We start from the raw sequence: 21,964 nt of genomic DNA, 5'->3' as shown, positions 1-21,964 counted from the left end.
TGCAGATGTGAGACCTGCCTTGCCAAATGAAGGTGAGCTAGGTGGGGCTTACTGCTGCTGGCTACTCCTCATTCCTCATTTGCACTCTTTTGCGTAGCAGAGGCAACTGTGCTCCTCCTTGTAACACTACCCCAGCAGCCAACAAAATGTCCTCCAATCCCCACGAGGGCTGCTGCTTGCGTCCACCTGTAGAGAGCCTTGCTTGACCCACCTCCCTACTGGTTTTGCCCCTTCACTCCTCCTGGTAGCTTAACACACACACACACACAAAACCCAGAAACTTTTTGGAGCTCTACGGTCCCTCCCATTGCTTGGGACACCAGAGTACCTCCCCTGGGTAACATAAGGCAAGCATAAATCCCACCACTACCACCACAGCCAGTGCTCTTTTCCAAGTGCCACCTCCTAGCTGGAGGCCAACTGACACAGTCCATGATAGCATCTCCAAGGAGAATCACACTGCACCAGGAAGGGGAAAACTTGTGTGACCTCGGCTGTCACCATCACCTGCATCACCCTGGCTAATCAGGAGGCCCTGAGTCTGCCCACGTGAGCTGTTCATTACTGTTACACATGGCATGTGAGAAAGCCAACACACTAAGGCTATTGATAACCAAGGACTATCACAGAGTCTACATCACTCCTCTGCAACCCCCCTCAGAGCTGGTGCTGGCACCCACTGCTGTGAGACTTCGGGACAGGTCACATCACTGGATCCCTTGCAGACATTCCCCCATACCAGCTTGAACTGTGGCAGTCCAAATGGGTTGCTAGACCCAGTGGAGCAGCAGCATTCACAGTAGTCTGGCCCTCAGGGATTCCTACTCCTAGGGGAAAGAGGGAGTGCTCCAAATCAAGGGAGCAACCTGTGGGACAAAAGAACGACAAAAGAATGAAGATGGCAGGCCTTGAGTCTGAGACATTTCCACCTGTGGGAAGTTTCTTTCAGCAGAGGCATGGGTGCAATGCTGGGCTCAGTGGAGAAAGTCTGTAGCTCTGTCCCAACAGTCAGGCAGCCCTGGTGCTCGTGAAGGGTCTTGGAGAAGGGGACTTATTCTTTCCTTCACCCACCATAACAGATACACCTGGAGGCTTCTCCCACAGGAGCCTGGCATGGGTACACCTGTAGACAGCCTTTCTAGAACAGTGGGGTGACTGTATCCCCACAAGAGGAGTGCCCTCCAGGCTCAGGCTTTCATGAGGGGTGGAGTCACAGTCCCTCTCTATGTGTAACATCAGCATTCCTACAGATGGAAAGAGGTACCTGTGTCATCTGAATAGCCAGGAAACTGGGTCAGGAGAGTGACTGGGTGGTGGGGCTTTCCTGCTGGCCTGACAGGAGGGCTAAGGTAGCTTCCTCCCTTTTCCCTGAAAAGACCTCAGCGCATTTCTGAGATACCCCCAGCTGCCTCTGTTAAGGCTGGGACCTCTGTGCATCACTGGGTATTACATTACCCACCTGTTTGGTTTTTACTCAAGGACACCTCCACTACTGGCCTGAAACTTGAACTGTTCAACCTAGTAAGTGAAATAAGTGAAATACTGGATAAAATAAATAAGTGCACACGCCATTGGGGAATGAGGTAACCTTCAAGAGACCACTGTCATTCCAATGCCACAGAAGACAGTGAACCTGCTCACACACCAAGCACATTACTACTACAATGAGTATCTGAGAAAGCCATCATACAAAGACTCCATAACCAAGGAACTCATGCAGAGTCTTCACCCCTGAAAGCATGCAGAGCTGAATTAGGTTACAATAAACTAGAAACATTAAAGTCACATCCTCAAGGAGAGAAAAAGAAATAAAGAACACATAGTTGAATCTAATATAAATTCAAAAATAATTAGAATAAATAGTCTTCTGCAATGAGAAGGAGCCAGAAAAATAATTCAGGGAATATGAAAAAGCAGGGTTCTATAGCATCACCAAATGATCACACTAGCTCTCCAACAATAGATCTAAACCAAGACGAAATCTTTGGAAATACCAGATAAAGAATACAAAAAGATGACTATTAAGTTACCCAAGGAGATACAAAAGAAGAGTGAAAAACAACATAAAGAAATTTTAAAACAATTCAGGATATGAAGGAAAATTTTTCTAATGAGATAGATTTAAAAAATCAGAACTACTGGAAATATAATACATATTTAAGGAATTACAAAATGCAGTGGAAAGTTTTAATAATAGACCACACTAAGTAGAAGAAAGAAATTTCAGGGCCTTATCAAAAGTCTGTCGAAAGTCTGTCGAAAGACAAGGCTTTTAAATTAACCCAATCAAACAAAACTAAAGAAAAAAGAATGAAAAGAAATGGACAAAGTTTTCCAGAAATATGGGATTATGTAAAAGGGCCAAATCTAAGAATCACTGGTGTTCCTGAGAGAGAAGAAAAACCAAATAGTTTCAAAAACCTACTTGAGGAAATAACTGAGGAAAACTTCTCTAGCCTTGCTAGAGATTTAGACATCTAAATGCAAGAAGCACAAAGCAGTCCTGGGAGATTCACTACAAAGAGTACATCACCAAAGCATATAGTCATCAGGCTATCCAAGGTTAACGTGCAGGAAACATTTCCAGGAGCACTGAGACAAAAGCATCAAGCGACCTATAAAGAAAAACTTACTGAACTAACAGCAGTCTTAGCAGACTGCTAAGTCAGACTCAGTAGAAACCTTATAAGCCAACAGGAATTGGGATCCTACCTGTAGCCTCATTAAACAGAAAAAAATTGTCAGCCAAGAATTTTGTATTCAGTAAAACTAAGTTTCATAAATGAAGGAGAAGCATTTCACATAAGCAAATGCTGAAGGAATTTGTCATATGCATATATATTTAGGATTGTAATATCTTCTTGTTTGACTATTTCATTATTATATAATAACGTTCTTTGTCTTTTTTTATTGTTTTTGCTTTAAAGTCTGTGTTATCTAACATAAGAATAGCTACTCCTCCTCACTTTTGGTTTTCAATTGTATAGAATATATTTTTCCACCTCTTGACCTTAAGTCTATAAGAATCCTTATGTGTCGGGTGAGAAAGAGAAAATCTTCCCTAACTCATTCTATGAAGCCGTTATCAACCTGATACCAACATCAGGCAACAACATACCAAAAAAAATTACAGACCAATATCTGTGATGAACATAGATGCAAAAATCCTCAACAAAATACTAGTAAACCAAATCCAACAGCACATCAAAAAGATAATTCACCACAACCAAGTAGGTTTCATCCCAAAGACGCAGGGATAGTTCAACATATGCAAGTCAATAGAAGACCAGGCATACAAGAAGTGCTAAAAGGAGTTCTCGGTCTTAAAACAAAAGGTCAATATGCCCCAGAAAAGAACCTTTTGAAAGCATAAATTTCACAGGGCCTATAAAACAATAACACAGTAATGAAAATAAAGTATCTAGGTGACAGTAAACATAACTGAAACAGTACCTCACATCTTAATATTAACATTGAACGCAAATGGTCTAAATTTCCCATCTAAAAGACACATAATGGCAGAATAGATAAAAACAAACCAAAGTATCTCTTCAAGACACTCACCTAACACATAAGGATTCTTACAGACTCAAGGTAAAGTGGTGTAAGAAAATATTACATGCAAATGGAAACCAAAAGTGAACAGTAGTAGCTACTCTGTTTTCCTTTTTTTTGAGATGGAGTCTCACTCTGTCACCCAGGCTGGAGTGCAGCGGCATGACCTCGGCTCCCTGCAACTTCTGCCTCCCTAGTTCAAGCAATTCTCCTGCCTTACCCTCCCAAGTAGCTGGGACGACATGGCCCGCCACCATACCCAGCTAATTTTTTGTATTTTTAGTAGAGACAGGGTTTCACTATGTTGGTCAGGCTGGTCTCAAACTCCTGACCTCATGATCCGCCCGCCTCAGCCTCCCAAAGTGCTGGGATTATGGGCATGAGCCACCATGCCCAGCCAGTAGTAGCTATTCTAATATTAGATAAAACAGATTTTAAATGCAACAACAGTTTTAAAGAAAGACAAACACCCAGGTGCAGTGGCTCATGCCTGTAATCCCAGCACTTTGGGAGGCTGAGGCAGGCGGATCATGAGGTCAGGAGTTTGAGACCAGCCTGGCCAATATAGTGAAACCCTGTCTCTACTAAAAATACAAAAAATTAGCCCAACGTGGTGGCGGGCATCTGTAATCACAGCTACTTGAGAGGCTGAGGCACGAGAATCACTTGAACCTGGGAGGCAGAGGTTGCAATGAGCCAAGATCGTGCCACTGCACTCCAGTCCAGTTGACAGTGTGAGACTCCATCTCAAAAAAAAAAAAGACAAAGAAGGGACAAAGAAGGTCATTATATAATGATAAAATGATCATTCCAACAAGAAGATATTACAATCCTAAATATATATGCATCTAGCTCTGGAGCTACCAAATTCATAAAACAATTACTACTAGACCTAAGAAAAGAGATAGACTATAGCACATTAAGAGTGGGGACTTCAACGTTACACTGACAGCACTAGGCACATCATCGAGGCAGAAAGTCAACAAAGAAACACTGGACTTCAACTGCACTCTAGAACAAATGCATCGAACTGATATTTACAGAACATTCTACTCAAGAACTGAAGAATATACACTCCTCTCATCAGCACATGGAACATTCTCCAGAATACAAAGGCCACAAAACAAGTCTTAATTAACATTTAAAAATCAAAATTATATCAAGCATCTTCACAGATCAATGAAACAAAATAGAGAACCTGGAAATACAGCCAAATGCAACCAACTGACTTTGACAAAGCATGCAAAACATGAATTGGAAAAGGACACGCTATTCAATATGTGATGCTAGGGAAACTGGAAAGTCACATGTAGAAGAGTGACACTGAATCCCTATTTCTCACCACATACAAAAATCAACTCAACATTGATTAAAGACTTAAATCTAAGACCTGAAACAATAACAATTTTAGAAGAAATCCTAGGAAAAACTCTTCTGGAAATTGGCCTAGACAAAGAATTTATGACTAAGACCCCAATAGCAAATGCAAATCTAGCAAGAACAAAAATAAATAAATGGGGCCTACTTCAACTAAAATGCTTCTGCACAGCAAAAGAAATAATCAACAGAGTAAAAAAAAAAAAACCCACAGAATGGGAGAAAATATTTGTAAATGATGCACCCAACAAAGGACTGATATCCAGAATCTACAAGGAACTCAAATTAGTGAGAAAAAACACAAATAATCCTTTAGTGGGCAAATGGCATGATTAGACATTTCTCAAAGGAAGATATATAACTGGGCAACAAACATATGAAAAAACACTCAACATCACTAATCCTCAGGCAAATGCTGGTAAAACCACAATGAGATACTACCTTACCCTGGCCAGAATGGCCATAATTAAAAAGTCAAAAAACTAAAGATGTCGATGAAGATGTGGTGAAATGAGAATGCTTATACACTGGTGAGAATGTAAATTAGTACAATCCCTAAGCAGATTTCTCAAAGAACTAAAAGTACATCTACTATTTGATCTAGCAGTGCCACTGCTAGTTATCTACCAAAAGGAAAAGAAGTCATTATGTCAAAAAGACAATGGCACTCATGTTTATCATAGCAGAATTCACAATTGCAAAGATTTGGAACTAATCTAAGTGTCCATCAATCAATGAGTGGATAAGGAAAATGTGGTATGTGTATACCATGAAATACCACTCAGCCATAGAAAAGAATAAAATAATGTCTTTTGCAGCAACTTGAATGGAGCTGGAGGCCATTCTTCTAAGTAAAGAAACTCAGGAATGGAAAACCAAACACCACATGATCTCATTTACAAGCGGGAGATAAGCTATGGGTATGCAAAGGTGTACAGAGTGATACAACGGACATATGAGACTCAGAGGTGGAGGAGGTTACCAGGGCAGTGAGATATTTAAAAAAAAAAAAAAAAAAAAAAAAAAAAAAAAAACTACAAAATGTGTACAATGTACACTACTCGAGTGACGAGTGCACTAAAATCTCAGACTTCACCACTATGCAATTCATTCATGTAACTAAAACCACTTGTACCTTAAAGCTATTGAAATTGTAAAACTTTTAAAAAATAAATAAGTAAAAAATAAAAATGAACTGGATAAAACTATAAAGTTAGATAACAGTAGATAGATAGGTCCAGTATAAAATAAGCTAATGAAGGAAGGCACCCCCCTGGATAAGAGTCATAACTTCAATGTGAAGGAGAGCTGTTTTACTGATGAGGTTGTAAACAATTCTTATTTGATTTGATACAACAGAGGGCTCTTTACTAACTAATAGGGCAAAACAAATTGCATTCGGATGCACATGGCCAGGTCGAATGTAATAAAATAAAATGTGTACTCTGGAAAACAGTCTGCCCTTGATCTCCTGGAGGTTGATTATCTCAGGGATGCCAAGATGACAGGAAATGTTAACTGACTTCCAGTGTGACCAGGTCTATGGGACTTAGAACAGGGATAAAGGCATTTACAGGTAAAGTAAAAAGAAACTTGGAAATCAAAATATAAAAAGTTATAAATATGGATATTGCCACCAACAACTGTAGTTGAGAAAAGGATAGAGAATGAAAGGTAAATGGGGCTGAGCAAGGTGGCTCACATCTGTAATCCCAGCACTTTGGGAAGCCAAGGCTGGTGGGTCACCTGAGGTCAGGAGTTTGAGACCAGCCTGGCCAATATGATGAAACCCCATCTCCACTAAAAATATAAAAATAAGTTGGGTGTGGTGGCAGCTGCCTATAATCCCAGCTACTCGGGAGGCTGAGGCAGGAGAATCGCTTGAACCCGGGAGGCGGAGGTTGCAGTGAGCTGAGATCGTGCCACTGCACTCCAGCCTGGGTAACAGAGCAAGACCCTGTCTCAGAATAAAATAAAATAAAATAAAATAAAATAAAATAAAATAAAATAAAAAGGTAAAGGAACACTTGAATGAATGAGGAATGTAGAAAGTATGCCCTACATATAGATCAGGAAGAAGCAGAAATAAGATGATGAAAGGATAGAATAATGGATGCATTCACTTCTAAGGAGATGTTGTTGAGAGATGGAGAAGTAATGCTTAACAAGTCACAATGAGGCTGGCAATTGTCCCTCTTATCCCTGTGTGACAGGGCTCCCTTTTCAGCCAGTGTTTTCTGGCACCACATTTGATGTTTATGGCTGGTATTCAGACCGTTTGGTGTCCATAGTAGTTGGTAAAGATTCAGAATATTCTCATTGGCTGCCAGGTGAGGAAAATGAGGAAATTAACCTCTGTTGAAGAGTTTCAAGTAAAGTAGGCAATTAAGGGGAAACCCAACATTTATTTAGAGAGAAAAGTTACGGAAGAGTTTCAAGAAATATTTAAGACATAGGACAATGTGTTCACAACAGAAGGTAGTATAAGGGGCAGATTGTGCATTAAAGGAATGAGAGGAAAGAACAGAGAAGTAGGGCTGAGTGTGTTCCACAGTGATCACTTTCAGTAGGCAATGAAGGAGTCAGGAGCCTGGGAGGTGGACTGCCTCTACAGATTTGTTATGAGAACACTCCTCCCACCCCTTGGGGAGGGATTTTCTCACTAAGCACACTCCGGTCTCTTCTCCACCCCTGAAACTCACCGAGTCCCTGCAGAGGTGGAGTGATGAATCTGATCTGTAAATTCAGGGAGAATAATTGGGCATGCATGTTTAGCTCAGTCCATACGGACCACCTGACAACAGGCCATGCAGATACTGAGTTCATTTCTACTCTTCTATGCATGGTTTCTCACTTGGGAAGCCACCTTGCCCAGTGACTGCTGGTGATTCTGCCTCATTCTGGGGTTTGGTTGACAGCCCTACTCACCTTCACTCTAAGTTACCACCTCCAATCTGGCCTCTATCAGTACTTAACATGGCATTTGAGTTCTCTATTGGCCACATGATGAATGCCTTTGAGCACACTTTGTTTCATACTTGTTCAGAATCCAGCCAGCAAAAGGGGAAGCTGTTTTGGGAGACCTTCTCAGAAATCCCCAACATTACCGACCAAGAGCGAAAAACATAGGGTAGAGAGAATTTCTATGTCTTTTCAATTAGTGCCAAACAAAGAGGTAATCAATGAGAATAATAATAGCTAAAGATTACTGAGCACATACCTATTTTTGGCAAACGTAGAGGGTAAATTAAATAACAAACCATTTTATCTTTTATAAATATGCAAGTAATAACAAATATGCTATTTTAATTTTGTCTCATTCATTTTTTAAATATAAAAATGAAGAAGAGATCATTTACGCCTTTAGCTAAACATACCTAATCTAGTCAAAAATGACTTTTATCCAAAAGTCAGGCAATAACAAATGCTGTCTAGCATGTGGAGAAAAAGGAACCCTTGTGAACTGTTGGTGGGAATGTAAGTTATAAACACTATGGAGAACAGTTTGGAGGTTCCTCAAAAAACTAAAAATAGGGCTACCATATGATCCAGCAATCCCACTGCTGGCTATATACCCAAAAGAAAGGAAATCAGTATATCATAGAGATATCTGCACTCCCATGTTTGTGGCAGCACTGTTCACAATAGCCAAGATTTGAAAGCAACCTAAGTGTCCATCAACAGATAAATGGATAAAGAAAATGTATTTATACCCAATGGGGTACTATTCTACCATTCTGCCACTTGCAACAACATGGATGGAAGTGGAGATCATTATGTTAAGTGAAATAAACCAGGCACAGAAAGACAAACATTGAATGTTCTCAGTTATTTTGATATTTATCTAAAAATCAGTTGATATTTATCTAAAAATCAAAACAATTGAACTCATGGAGATAGAGTAGAAGGATGGTTACCAGAGGCTGGGAAGGGTAGTTGGTGGGGCATTGGGGTGATGGGGAGGAAATGGTGATGATTAATAGGTATAAAAAATAGAAAGAATGAATAAGATCCAGTATTTGATAGCAAAATGGGGTGATTACGGTCAATAATAACTTAATTGTAGATTTTTACATAACTAAAAAAGTATAATTGGATTGATTGTAATACAAAGGATAAACGCTTGAGGGGATGCATACCACTTTTGCCATGATGTGATTATTATGCATTGCATGCGTGCCTGTACCAAAATATTTCATGTACTCCATAAATATATACACCTACCATATGCCCACAAACATTAAAAATAAAATTTAAAAAATTTTTACAATGCCATACTGAATCTCTGTAAAAGCACAGACAGGTCTATATGGATATAGATACAGCCACCAGCTGTTATAAACTTGCAATAGTATCAACTATAATAAGACAGCAAATGCATTCTTCCCTCCTCTTCCCTTCACAGATGAGTTCCTTGAGATAATGAGACTGAGTAGACTCAGTTCTATTGCCACATCCTCACCTCCCCTTCTGTCTCTTTAGTCCTCTGCAATCAGATTTCTCCCTCAACCGAAGAAAAAAAAAAAAAAAAAGCCCTGGCAAAAGGCCACCAAAGCCCTTCTAATTGCTCCTGGACTCTGCAGGCCTGATCTTACTCCACTTCTTTAAGCAGCTGACACCATTACTTACGCACTTCTTTTAGAAACCCCTCTTTCCTTGGCTCTTGACAATATTCTCTCCTGGATCTCATCCCTCTTCAGGATAGGGACTTCTCAGTTTCCTTGCTGCTTCCCCTTCCTTTGCCCATTCCTTATGTATTAGAGTTTCTTGGACTTCTTTGCTTTGCCCTCTTCTAATGTTTCACCCTCTCTAATAACTAACTCACAATGGTTACCTGCCACCTGTCTCTGGACACCCCCTCCCATCTGTGTATTTCACCTACTGCTCTCTTTTGAAGAGCAGATCTCCATCTAATGGCTTTTGGCTATCTTCTCCTGGATGTCTCTCCAGTGCCTTAACAATGTGAACTAATTATCTACTCAATCTCTCTTCTCTTTCCCAGATGCTGAAAGTGTCTCTTACTAGGTCTCCCCTCTTCAGAACGGGCTCATCCAAGGCATCCTCCACAGTTGTGTGAGGGATTCCTCCACAGCCCAAATTTAATCATGATACTCAAAAGGCTCCCAATTCCATCCACAGTGGAAGGGAGCTTGGTTACACATAGGTATGCATGATTTGTCTCTTATCCCTCTCTCTTTTGGTTAGCCATAGTCTTTTCCCCACGACACCAGCAGCAAACTGTATTCTCAGTCATACTTAATGTATTGATTTTCATATAAACACAGTGTTATTTCAAGACCCCAGCTTAGTTACCCTTCCCCAGTCATCACCTAGACCATCTGGGGAATAACTATGTATGTTTCAAGGCTCAGCTAAGGAATGAACTCTTTTACGAAGCCTTCTTCGATCATTTAAAGTGAGAGTAACCACTCTCTGCTTTGGACCCTACCTTAATCTGAACAGATTTGTGAACCTCTAGTGGTAGTGACTATATCTTATTAATAGCAATGCCTCAAGCCTAGAAATAAGTTTGTATTACGTGCTTGAATAAGTGCTTGAATTTCTTGAGGTGACTAATCAAAGTAAAAATTATTTTAATTCATCATCACATTAATTTATTATCACATTTTACTGGAATGTCTGATCTACCTTAATGCAAAAGTCCACTGGCACAGGCATATTCCCCCATCTTCTAAAAATAACATTAACTTATTAACTTACTTATTACATAATATTCCAGCTGTAGTTTATAAGTTCTTTCCTTCCAGTTAAAAAAAAAAAAAAAAAATTGTCATGATAGGTTTAGGCAATAACTCCCAAGAAAGACCAAAATTTTGTCTATAACTTTTACTTATCTGTTTATGATATAGGTCTTAAGTTATTCTTCCTAAATAAGTCATTCTCTAACCTCTGAAAATCCCAGCACCATGTACACTTCACTAGGACCAGCTCTGGAATTCTTAGGTTGTTGTCAGAGATGACTTTGTTGGATGCTCAGTGAATGCTTTTCACTATTAACATTTTTAATATTTTTGTTCATATTTATGAGGAATGGAAAGTTGCAACCTGATGGGATCTAGGCAGTTGAAAATTCAAGTCTTAAACAAGTATAATCCCTCACTACGTAGTACTCCCTAATTTTCTTCTCTTATTAAGAAAAAGTAGTTGGCCAGTGCTGACCTATTATATTTTCCAGTGGGAACTTTACACAGAGCATCCATGTCCATGCTACATTGCTCCCTTCCTCACATGTTAGAGGAACTGCAAATTCCACTCTCTGAGCTCCAGAAGAATAAAAATCTTTGAAGACATCTTAGAAAAAAATTTTTTTAATTCATTCATGATAGGTAATCATTGAAGATTTTGTTCTCCATTAAATCTTGAAACCAGCGGAGGCAGACCCACTGAGCCCCTTTATGTATAAAAATATTTAACTAGATGCTTTCTTAGGCAGGATTTACATAGATTAGGGAACTATCAAATCATTCCTTTCAATCTTCATAGCAATCGTGAGTGTTAAATATTTCTATTCTGATTTTGTAAATAAACAAATTTAAGGCTCAAAGAGTCTGAGTAGTTTGTTCAAGATCAGAGAAATAGTAAAGTCAGAGTCAAATTCAAGACCATTTGGTTTAAAGGTTGTACACATGGTACACTGCAAAAAACAAAACAAAACAAAACGGATCTAGGACTTCCTGCCAATGTTCTGCTTTTAGATTTTTGCCCAGTAAGATATTTTTCAGCCAGTATTCACTACATTTATATTTAATTAGGACCTGTCCACTATCTATTAAATATGATCTTAAAATATTCTTGACCCCAATAACACTAATCATTCTGTCTCTCTGGGTAATTTTCAAGGTCTTTTCCTAGTCAGAATTCTGGTCCTAAGGTTCATCCTTATTTAATTTTACTCTCTCCAAATGCAGACATGAATCATCAATTTTCCATCTTAGTGTCCATAAGAGATATTTAATTTCTATAAATACATCTTGAACGAGGCATACAAACAGCATGATTAAGCAAAACATGTTCACTGCCAAGAGTCAAAAAGATCTAGATTCAAATTCTGGCTTGGCACTTCTTAGCCTCAAAACTTGGCAAGTTGCTTATATTCATTAAACCTCTGTTTCCTCATAGAAGGAATAATGTTACTACCCACCTTTCTAGGATTTTTTTTTTATTATGAAATAAAGTAACATTTGTAAAGATCCTAACAAGTACATAGTCAAGGTAAACACTCAGTAATTAGCAGATGTTGCTAATAGTATTATTACTAGTATTGTTAGGTTTAAAATATATGAACATTTATGAATAGTCTGGAACAGTTAGTAGACAGTATTGGACACAAATAGAGTTTGAACTATATAACTCAAGGAAACAGGCTTTGCATTTAAATCTTAAACTGCTTCTGATAAAGTAGCAGCAGTGGTAAGGCTGCCCTTTCTCTTTCTGATATACAAAATCACAAGTATCTGCCCCCTTCACCCCATTATTTTTATTTTGATATTGACTATTCTGACCTGATGCTAGCAGATTTTGCTTTTAAGTCATTCCATCTTTGGTTCATATCATCCAGTCGATGTTGAAGCATAGTAGCCTCTTCAGAATTTCCCAAAGCTTTTACCATCTTCTGCCTGTTTCCGTCAATGCTTTTAAATATGTCATTGTGGGCATCAATTTCTGCCTGGATGTCCTAAACAGAAAAAAAAGCAAATAGATAATGCAGATGTTAGGAATCAGTAATAGGTATTGGGATTTCTGCATAGAACTTTATAGCTTTATATTAACGGAAGAGTTGCTCTCAAACAAAACAGTTCATTTCACCTTAAATTATAAGAAATTCAAGTGCTTCCAAAATTCTTATTATTCTGAAAATAATAGTCTTTAAATCTTCAGTACTTCCAGCTTTGTTCTTTTTGCTTAGGATTGTCTTGGCTATACAGACTCTTTTCTGGTTCCATATGAAATTTAAAGTCGTTTTCTCCAGTTCTGTGAAGAAAGTCAATGGTAGCTTGATGGGAAGAGCACTGAATCTACCAATTACTCTGGGCAGCAAAAGAAACTATCATCAGAGTGAACACACAACCTACAGAATGGGAGAAAATTTCTGCAATGTATCCATCTGACAAAGGGCTAATATCAAGAATCTACAAGGAACTTAAACACATTTACAAGAAAAATGCAAACAACCCCACCAAAAAGTGGGCAAAGGGTTCAAAGAGACACTTCTCAAAAGAAGACATTTATGTGGCCAAGAAACATATGAAAAAGAGCTCATCATCACTGATCATTAGAGAAATGCAAATCAAAACCACAATGAGATACCATTTCCTGCCAGTTAGAATGGCAAACACTAAAAACCCTGGAAACAACAGGTGCTGGCGAGGATGTGGAGAAATAGGAACGCTTTTACACTGCTGGTGGGACTATAAATTAGTGCAACCATTGTGGAAGACAGTGTGGCAATTCCTCAAGGATATAGAACCAAAAATACCATTTGATCCAGAATCCCAATACTGGGTATATATCCAAAGGATTATAAATCATTCTACTATAAAGACAAATGCACATGTATGTTTCTTGCAGCACTATTTACAATAACAAAGACTTGAAACCAACCCAAATGCCCATCAATGATAGACTGGATAAAGAAAATGTGGCACATATATACCATGGAACACTATCCAGCCATAATAAAGGATGAGTTCATGTCCTTTGCAGGGACATGGATGAAGCTGGAAACCATCATTCTCAGCAAACTATCACAAAGACAGAAAACCAAACACTGCATGTTCTCGCTCATAGGTGGGAATTGAACAATGAGATCACTTGGACAAAGGGTGGGGACCATCACATACCGAGGCCTGTCGGGGGGTGGGGGGCTAGGGGAGGGATAGCATTAGGAGAAATACCTAATGTAGATGATGGGTTGATGGGTGCAGCAAACCACCAGGGCATGTGTATACTTATGTAACAAACCTGCACGTTCTGCACATGTATCCCTGAACTTAAAGTAAAATTTAAAAAAAAAAAAAATTTTTTTAACTTGTCAGCAAAAATACTTCCAAAAGCATAGAATAACTGATATAGTTAGGCTTATGCACACACAAAAACAGAGAAAGAGGGGAGAGGAAAATTTTGACAAGATCTAGCCTTTATGCACATATTGAAGTGATGTTATTTGATTTAAAATGGTTCTTAAATTTATCAACCTAATTATTTTATTATTGATATGAAAGATCATTCTTGGGAATAAGCACAAAAACATATATTTGGCATGTAAATAACAATCTAATTCTTGTATAACAGAAAAATTTCTGGCTAAGTATAAAGAAAATACAAAGAAAGTCAGTCTCCCTAACTTTACTCGTCCTTAATCTATTTTGATAACTAAATATAAAAGAAAATATTATCCCACCGATTTATCCAAAACAATTGCATTCATTATCTGGGAATTTCAATAATTTATTTATATCCAATATTAAATTAAAAGCCAAAAAAAAAAGAGTTTATCTTTATAAAATAAATTTGGAGGCAGTTTATCTTTATAAAATAAATGTGGAGGAGTCTAAGTATAATTAGAATTATTCTAAAATTTTTTTAAATTGGTTCAGATTTTGGGGAAACATTTGGCAATCTATATCAAAAGCCACAGACTTAAAATTCTTTTGAGGAAAATGGCAGATAGGAGACAGGTGTAATGCACTGCTCCTGCTTAGATGGACAGAACAGCATCTGGAGACTCACATTGTGAACTTTCGTTCCAAGAACCACCGCAGGAACACAACAAGAAAACCAAAAGAATTCACAGACCCTTTTAAAGAAGGAACTTGCCACTGCAAATGCCACAAGACAGCATAAGCTCTTGGGAGTTTTACAGCCTCACCCATCACCTGAGATGACCTGAGTACTCATCCTGGCCAACATAGGGCAATATTATACCATCCTACTACTAGTGCAGCTGGCACTGTCCTGAAAGCACCACCTCCTGGTTAGAGGCCAACCAACTCAAGTCATGACAGCAACTCATAACAGAACAACCCTGCTCCAAAGAAGGAGAAAACAACAGCTAATTCCACTGCTTACCAAACATCAGCTTAACCATAAGTTCTGAGTCTGTTCACATGACAACTTCACTGCTAGCATAACTGGCATTTGAGGAAACCAGAGCACTAAACAAAACTACAACCAAGGATTCCCACAGAGCCCACTTCACTCCCCTGCAGCCTCCACTGGAGCAGGTGCTACTATCCATGGCTGGGAGACCTGAGGACAGATCACATCACAGGACTCTTTGCAGACATTCCCTAGGACCAGATTGGAGCCCGGTAGCCCTGCTGGGTGTCTAGACGCAGAAAAGCACAACCATCACTGCAGTCTGATTCTCAGGAATTCCCATCCCTAGGGGAAGAGGGAGACCCCTACATCAAGTGATCATCTTACGGGGCAAAAGAATCCAAACAGCAGCCCGTGAGTTCCAGATCTATTCAAATGAGAAGGAACTAAAAAAGCAGTTCTGGTAATACGACAAAATAAAGTTCTATAACAACCCCAAAGGATCACATTACCTTTCCAGCAATGGATCTAGCCCAAACCAACAAGAAATATCTGAATTGCCAGATAAATAATTCAGAAGGTTGATTATTAAGCTACTCAAGGAGGCACCAGAGAAAGGTAAAAACCAACTTAAAGAAATTTCAAAAATGGCTAAGTGTGGTAGCTCATGCCTGTAATCCCAGTACTTTGAGAGGCTAAGGCAGGAGGGTCACTTGAACTCAGGAGTTTGAGACCTGCCTGGGCAACATGCCAAAACCCCATCTCTACCCAAAATACAAAAAAAAAAATTAGCTGGAAATGGTGGAATGCACCTGTGGTCCCAGTTACTTGGGAGACTGAGTAAAGAATTAGAAAAGATATTCCATGCAAACGGAAACCAAAAGCAAGCAGGAGTAGCTATTCTTATATCAGACAAAACAGACTTTAAAGCAAAAACTAAAAAGACAATAAAGGATATTATATAATGATAAAAGGATTAGTCCATGCACCTAACACAGGAGCTCCCAAATTTATAAAATAATTACTACTAGACCTAAGAAATGGGACAGATGGCAACACAATAATTAGATGGGACTTCAATACTCCACTGACAGTACTAGAGGGGTCATCAAGACAGAAAGTCAACAAAGAAACGATGAACTTAACCTATATCCTAGAACAAATGGACTTAACAGATGTTTACAGAACAGTCTATCCAACAACTGCAGAATACATATTCTTTTTTTTTTTTTTTTTTTTTGAGATGGAGTCTCGCTCTGTCACCTAAGCTGGAGTGCACTGGCCAGATCTCAGCTCACTGCAAGCTCCGCCTCCTGGGTTTATGCCATTCTCCTGCCTCAGCCTCCCGAATAGCTGGGACTACAGGCGCCCGCCACCTCGCCTGGCTAGTTTTTTGTATTTTTTGGTAGAGACGGGGTTTCACCATGTTAGCCAGGATGGTCTCGATCTGCTGACCTTGTGATCCGCCCGTCTCGGCCTCCCAAAGTGCTGGGATTACAGGCTTGAGCCACCGCGCCCGGCCCAGAATATATATTCTTTTCATCAGCACATGGAACGTTCTTCAAGATAGACCATATGATAGGCCATAAAACAATCCTCAATAAATTTAAGAAAATCAAAACTATATCAAGTACTCTCTCAGAAGACCACAGTGGAATAAAATTGCAAATTAATTCCAAAAGGAGCCTTCAAAAGTATCCAAATACACGGAAATTAAATAATCTGCTCCTGAATGATCTTTCAGTTAACAACGATATCAAGATGGAAATTAAAAAATTCTTTGAACTGAACAATAATAGTGACACAACCTATCAAAACCTCTGGGATATAACAAAAGCAGTGCTAAGAGGAAAGTACGTAGCATTAAATGTCTACACCAAAAAGTCTGAACAAGCACAAACAGACAATCTAAGGTCACACCTCAAGGAACTAGAGAGACAAGAACAAGCCAAACCCAAACCCAGCAGAAGAAAAGAAATAACAAAGATCAGAGCAGGACTAAATGAAAGTGAAACAAACAAACAAAAAACACAAAAAGTAAGTGAAACAAAGAGCTGGTTCTTTGAAATGATAAATAAAACTGATAGACCATTAACATGATTAACCAAGAAAAGAAGAGAGAGGATATAAATGAGCTCAGTTAGAAATGAAATGAGTGATACTACAACTGATACTACAGAAATATAAAAGATGATTCAAGGCTACCATGAACAATGTGAACGCCTTTACACACATAAGCTGAAAAACATAGAGGAGATGGATAAATTCTTGGAAATATACAACCCTTCTAAATTAAACAAGGAAGAAAGAGACACTTGGAATAGACCAGTAACAAGCAGCAAGATTGAAATGATAGTTAAAAAGCTACCCAAAAGAAAAAAAAAAAGTCCAGGACCAGATGGATTCACAGCCGAATTCTACCAGACATTCAAAGAAGAACTGGTACCAATTCTATTGACACTATTCCACAAGACAGAGAAAGAGGGAATCTTCCGTAAATCGTTCCACGAAGCCAGTATCAACCTGATACCAAAACCAGAAAGAGACATAACAAAAAAGAAAACTACAGACCAATATCACTGATAAACACAGATGCAAAATCCTCAAAACATACTAGCTAACTGAAGCAAATAGCATATCAAAAAGATAATCCACCATGATCCAATGGGTTTCATACCAGGGATGCAGGGATGGTTTAACATACGCAAGTCAATAAATGTGATACAACACATAATAGAATTAAAAACAAAAAATCACATGATCATCTCAATCGCCACAGAAAAAGCAACTGACAAAATACAGCATCCCTTTATGATTAAAACCTTCAACAAAATTGGCATAGATGAGACATTCCTTAAGGTAATAAAAGCCATCTATGATGAATTCACAGCCAACATTATACTCGATGGGGAAAAGTTAAAAGCATTCCCTCTGAGAAGTGGAACAAGACAAGGATGTCCACTTTCATCACTTCTATTCAACATAGTACTGGAAGTCCTAGACAGTGCTATCATACAAGACAAAGAAATAAAGGGCATCCAAACCTGTAAAAAGGAAGTCAAACGGTCATTGTTAGCTGATGACCTGATTATATACCTAAAAAACCCTAAAGACTCAACCAAAAAGCTCCCAGATCTGATAAATAAATTGAGTAAAGTTTCAGGACACAAAATGAATGTGCACAAATCAGTAGCACAGCTATATACCAACAGTGACCAAGCTGAGAACAAATCAAGAACTCAACCCCTTTTAAAATAGCTGTTAAAAAAAATAAATAAATAAAATACATAGGATTATACCTAACCAAGGAGGTAAAAGATCTCTACAAGGAAAACTATAAAATGCTGCTGAAAGACACAAAACCACAGACAACACAAACAAATGGAAGCACATCCCATGCTCATGTATGAGTAGAATCAATATTGTGAAAATGACCGTACTCTCAAAAACAATCTATAAATTCTAATGATTCCCATCAAAATACTATCATCATTCTTCATAGAACTAGAAGAAAAAAAAAAACAACTCTAAAATTCATATGGAAGCAAAAAGAACCCGACATAGCCAAAGCAAGACTAAACAAAAGGGAAAAATCTGGAGGCATCCCATTATCTGACTTCAAACTATACTACACGGCTATAGTTACCAAAAGAGCATGGTACTGGTATAAAAACAGACACATAGACTAATGGATCAGATTAGAGAGCCCAGAAATAAACCCAAATACATACAGATAACTGATTTTCGACAAAGCAAACACAAGCAAAAAGTGGGGAAAGTTACTCTATTCAACAAATGGTGCTGGGATAATTGGTAAGCCACATGTAGAAGAATGAAATTGGATCCTCATCTCTCACCTTATACAAAAATCAACTCAAGATGGATCAAAGACTTAAATCTAAGATCTGAAACCATAAAATTCTAGAAGATAACATCAGAAAACTCTTCTAGACATTGGCTTAGGCAAAGACTTCATGACCAAGAACCCAAAAGCAAATGCAACAAAAACAATTATAAATAGATGGGACTTAATTAAACAAAAAAGCTCCTGCACAGCAAAATAAACAATGAGCAGAGGAAATGGACAGCCCATAGAGTCACAGAGTGGGAGAAAATATTCACAAACTATGCATCCAGCAAAGGACTAATATCTAAAATCTACACGGAACTAAAACAAATCAGCAAGGAAAAAAAATTAAATAAAATAATCCCATCAAAAACTGGGTTAAGGACATGAATAGACCAAAAGAAGATATACAAATGGCCAATAAACACATGAAAAAATGCTGTACATCACTAATTATCAGGGAAATGCAAATCAAAACCACAATGTGATACCCCTTACTCCTGCAAGAATGGCCATAATTTAAAAATAAAAGAAATTAGATGTTGGTGTGGATGTGTTAAAAAGGGAAGTTTTACACTGCTCATGGGAGTATAAACTAGTACAACCATTATGAAAAACAGCATGGAGAGTCCTTAAAGAACTAAAAGCGGAACTACCATTTGATCCATCAATTCCACACTTGGGTATCTTCCCAGAGGAAAATAAGTCATTATATGAAAAAGACATTTGCACAGGAATGTTTATAGCAGCACCATTTGTGATTGCAAAAACACGCAACCAGCACAAATGCCCATCAGTCAACAAGTGGGTAAAGAAAATGTGATTATACACACACACACACACACACACCATGGAATACTACTCAGGCATAAAAAGGAACGAAATAATGGCATTCACAGAAACCTGGATGGAGTTGGAGACCATTATTCTAAGTGAAGTAAGTCAGGAATGGAAAATCAAATATCATACATTCTCAATTATAAGGGGGAGCTAAGCTATGAAGACAGAAAGTCATAAGAATGGTATAATGGACTCTGGGAGCTCCAGGGGGAGGGTGGGAGGTGGGATGAGGGATAAAAGACTATACATTAGGTTCAGTGTTCACTGCTTGGGTGATGGGTGCACCAAAATCTCAGAAATCATCACTAAAGAATTTATGCATGTAACCAAACATCACCTGCTCCCCCCAAAACTACTGCAATTTTAAAAGTCATAAAATGTTGAAATTATCTAACTTAAGAAGATTTATGTATAAAATGTTTTAACACACTGATTGTTTTAGAGAAAAGAGTGGAAGCTATCATAATATATTAGTGGTGATACCATATTTTAAAACAGGATATAAAACTATATATCATAATAATTTCATTTTAAAAGTATGTATTTAACTGGCATATGCATTTGTGTATAATTGTAAACATACACAATAGGACTATAGAACAAAATAGTGTAATCTCTATAGAAGAGGATTACAGGTAAGTTTAGTTTTCTTCTCTATACTTCTCTGAGTTTTCAAAAAGTTCTACCCAAAGTTTCTTTTTATAATTAGATAAATCTAACAAATTTAAGATATGGAGTGCCTATCCAATTTTCTTACTACTCTTCCCTTATAAAACTGTCAGCATAACTATCTATATTAGTTCAGCAATTATCTTTTCCTCCTGAATTTAATGGAAGCAACCTAGTTGTAGCTAAATCTGGTGTGACAGCCATTAATGTACCATAAGTAAGTGTGAATCTACAAATAGAAAAACAGGCACCAGAGGCGGCTATGAAGATGTGGTGTAAGTTTCCATGGCTTTCAGTGGTAATGAACAGTAAAACAGCTCACTGGAGAAGTAAAAAACTTTCATTTCAGGCAGTGAATCTGAACTAGTAAAGGAGAGCAAACTCCTAAACACTGTAGTTCTAGTCCTTCTACTCTCAAGCTTTTCTTTATAAGACTCTGCTATAGTCTGAATATTTGTGTCCTCGCAAAATTCTGTTTTTTGAACCCCTAACCCTGACAATGATAGTATTAGGAGGTGGGGCCTTTGGGAAGTGATAAGGTCGTGCTCTCATGAATGAGATTACTACCCCTATGAAGGAAGCCCCCGAGAGCTGCCCTGCCCTTGCCATCATGTGAAGACCCACATAGAAGGTGACACCTATGAACCAGAAAGCAGATCCTCACTAGAATATCAAATCTGCCAGTGCCTTGATCTTGGACTTCCCAGTTCCCAGACCCAAGAGAAATACATTTCTGTGGTTTACAAGCTACACAGTCTATGGCATTTTGTTATAGCAGCCCAAACTGATTAAGACGGCTTCACTCATCGTAAGTTTCTCTTGTTACAAATAAATACATAGGGTAAAAATTTACATAGTAATACTTTAAATACTCAGAGTGTTTTTCTTCATTTAAAACTCACTCCTGAGATCCTGAGCAAGATGGCTGAATAGGAAGAGCTCCAGCCTCCAGCTCCCAGCACGAGCGACAGAGAAGGCAGGTGATTTCTGCATTTTCAACTGAGGTACTGGGTTCATCTCACTGGGGAGTGCCGGACAATCGGTGCTGGTCAGTTGGTGCAGCCCAACCAGCGACAGCTGAAGCAGGGCAAGGCATTGCCTCACCTGGGAAGTGCAAGGGGGAAGGAAATCCCTTTTCCTAGCCAGGGGAAACTGAGACACACAACACCTGGAAAATCGGGTAACTCCCACCCTAATACTGCAGTTTACCAAAGGTCTTAGCAAACGGCACACCAGGTGATTATATCCTACACCTGGCTTCGAGGGTCCCTCGCCCATGGAGCCTCCCTCATTGCTAGCACAGCAGTCTGAGATCTAACTGCAAGGCAGCAGAGAGGCTGGGGGAGGGGTACCCACCATTGCTGAGGCTTAAGTAGGTAAACAAAGCTGCTGGGAAGCTCGAACTGGGTGGAGCCCACCACACCCCAAGGAGGCCTGTCTGCCTCTGTAGACTCTACCTCTGGGGACAGGGCATAGCTAAACAAAAAGCAGCAGAAACCTCTACAGATGTAAATGACACTGTCTGACAGCTTTGAAGAGAGAGGTGGGTTTCCCAGCACGGAGGTTGAGATCTGAGAATGGACAGACTGCCTGCTCAATTTTGCCCCTTACCCTTCA

The 21,964-nt window shown here is 38.8% G+C and overlaps 1 protein-coding gene across 1 annotated transcript in view; it reads right to left on the bottom strand.

The window, feature by feature from the left end:
* Positions 1–21,964, bottom strand: part of UTRN (utrophin) — a 604,813-nt gene that overhangs the window by 167,435 nt on the left and 415,414 nt on the right. The window contains exon 52 of the mRNA XM_017849334.1: positions 12,456–12,628. Coding sequence (XP_017704823.1) covers positions 12,456–12,628 — 173 coding nt within the window. The remainder of the gene's footprint in view (positions 1–12,455; positions 12,629–21,964) is intronic.

Source organism: Rhinopithecus bieti, unplaced genomic scaffold (assembly GCF_001698545.2).
Source record: "Rhinopithecus bieti isolate Rb0 unplaced genomic scaffold, ASM169854v2 scaffold_32264, whole genome shotgun sequence".
NCBI lineage: Eukaryota > Metazoa > Chordata > Mammalia > Primates > Cercopithecidae > Rhinopithecus > Rhinopithecus bieti.
The sequence above is the reverse complement of the archived record's forward strand: the minus strand, read 5'-3'. Positions and strand labels throughout refer to the sequence as shown.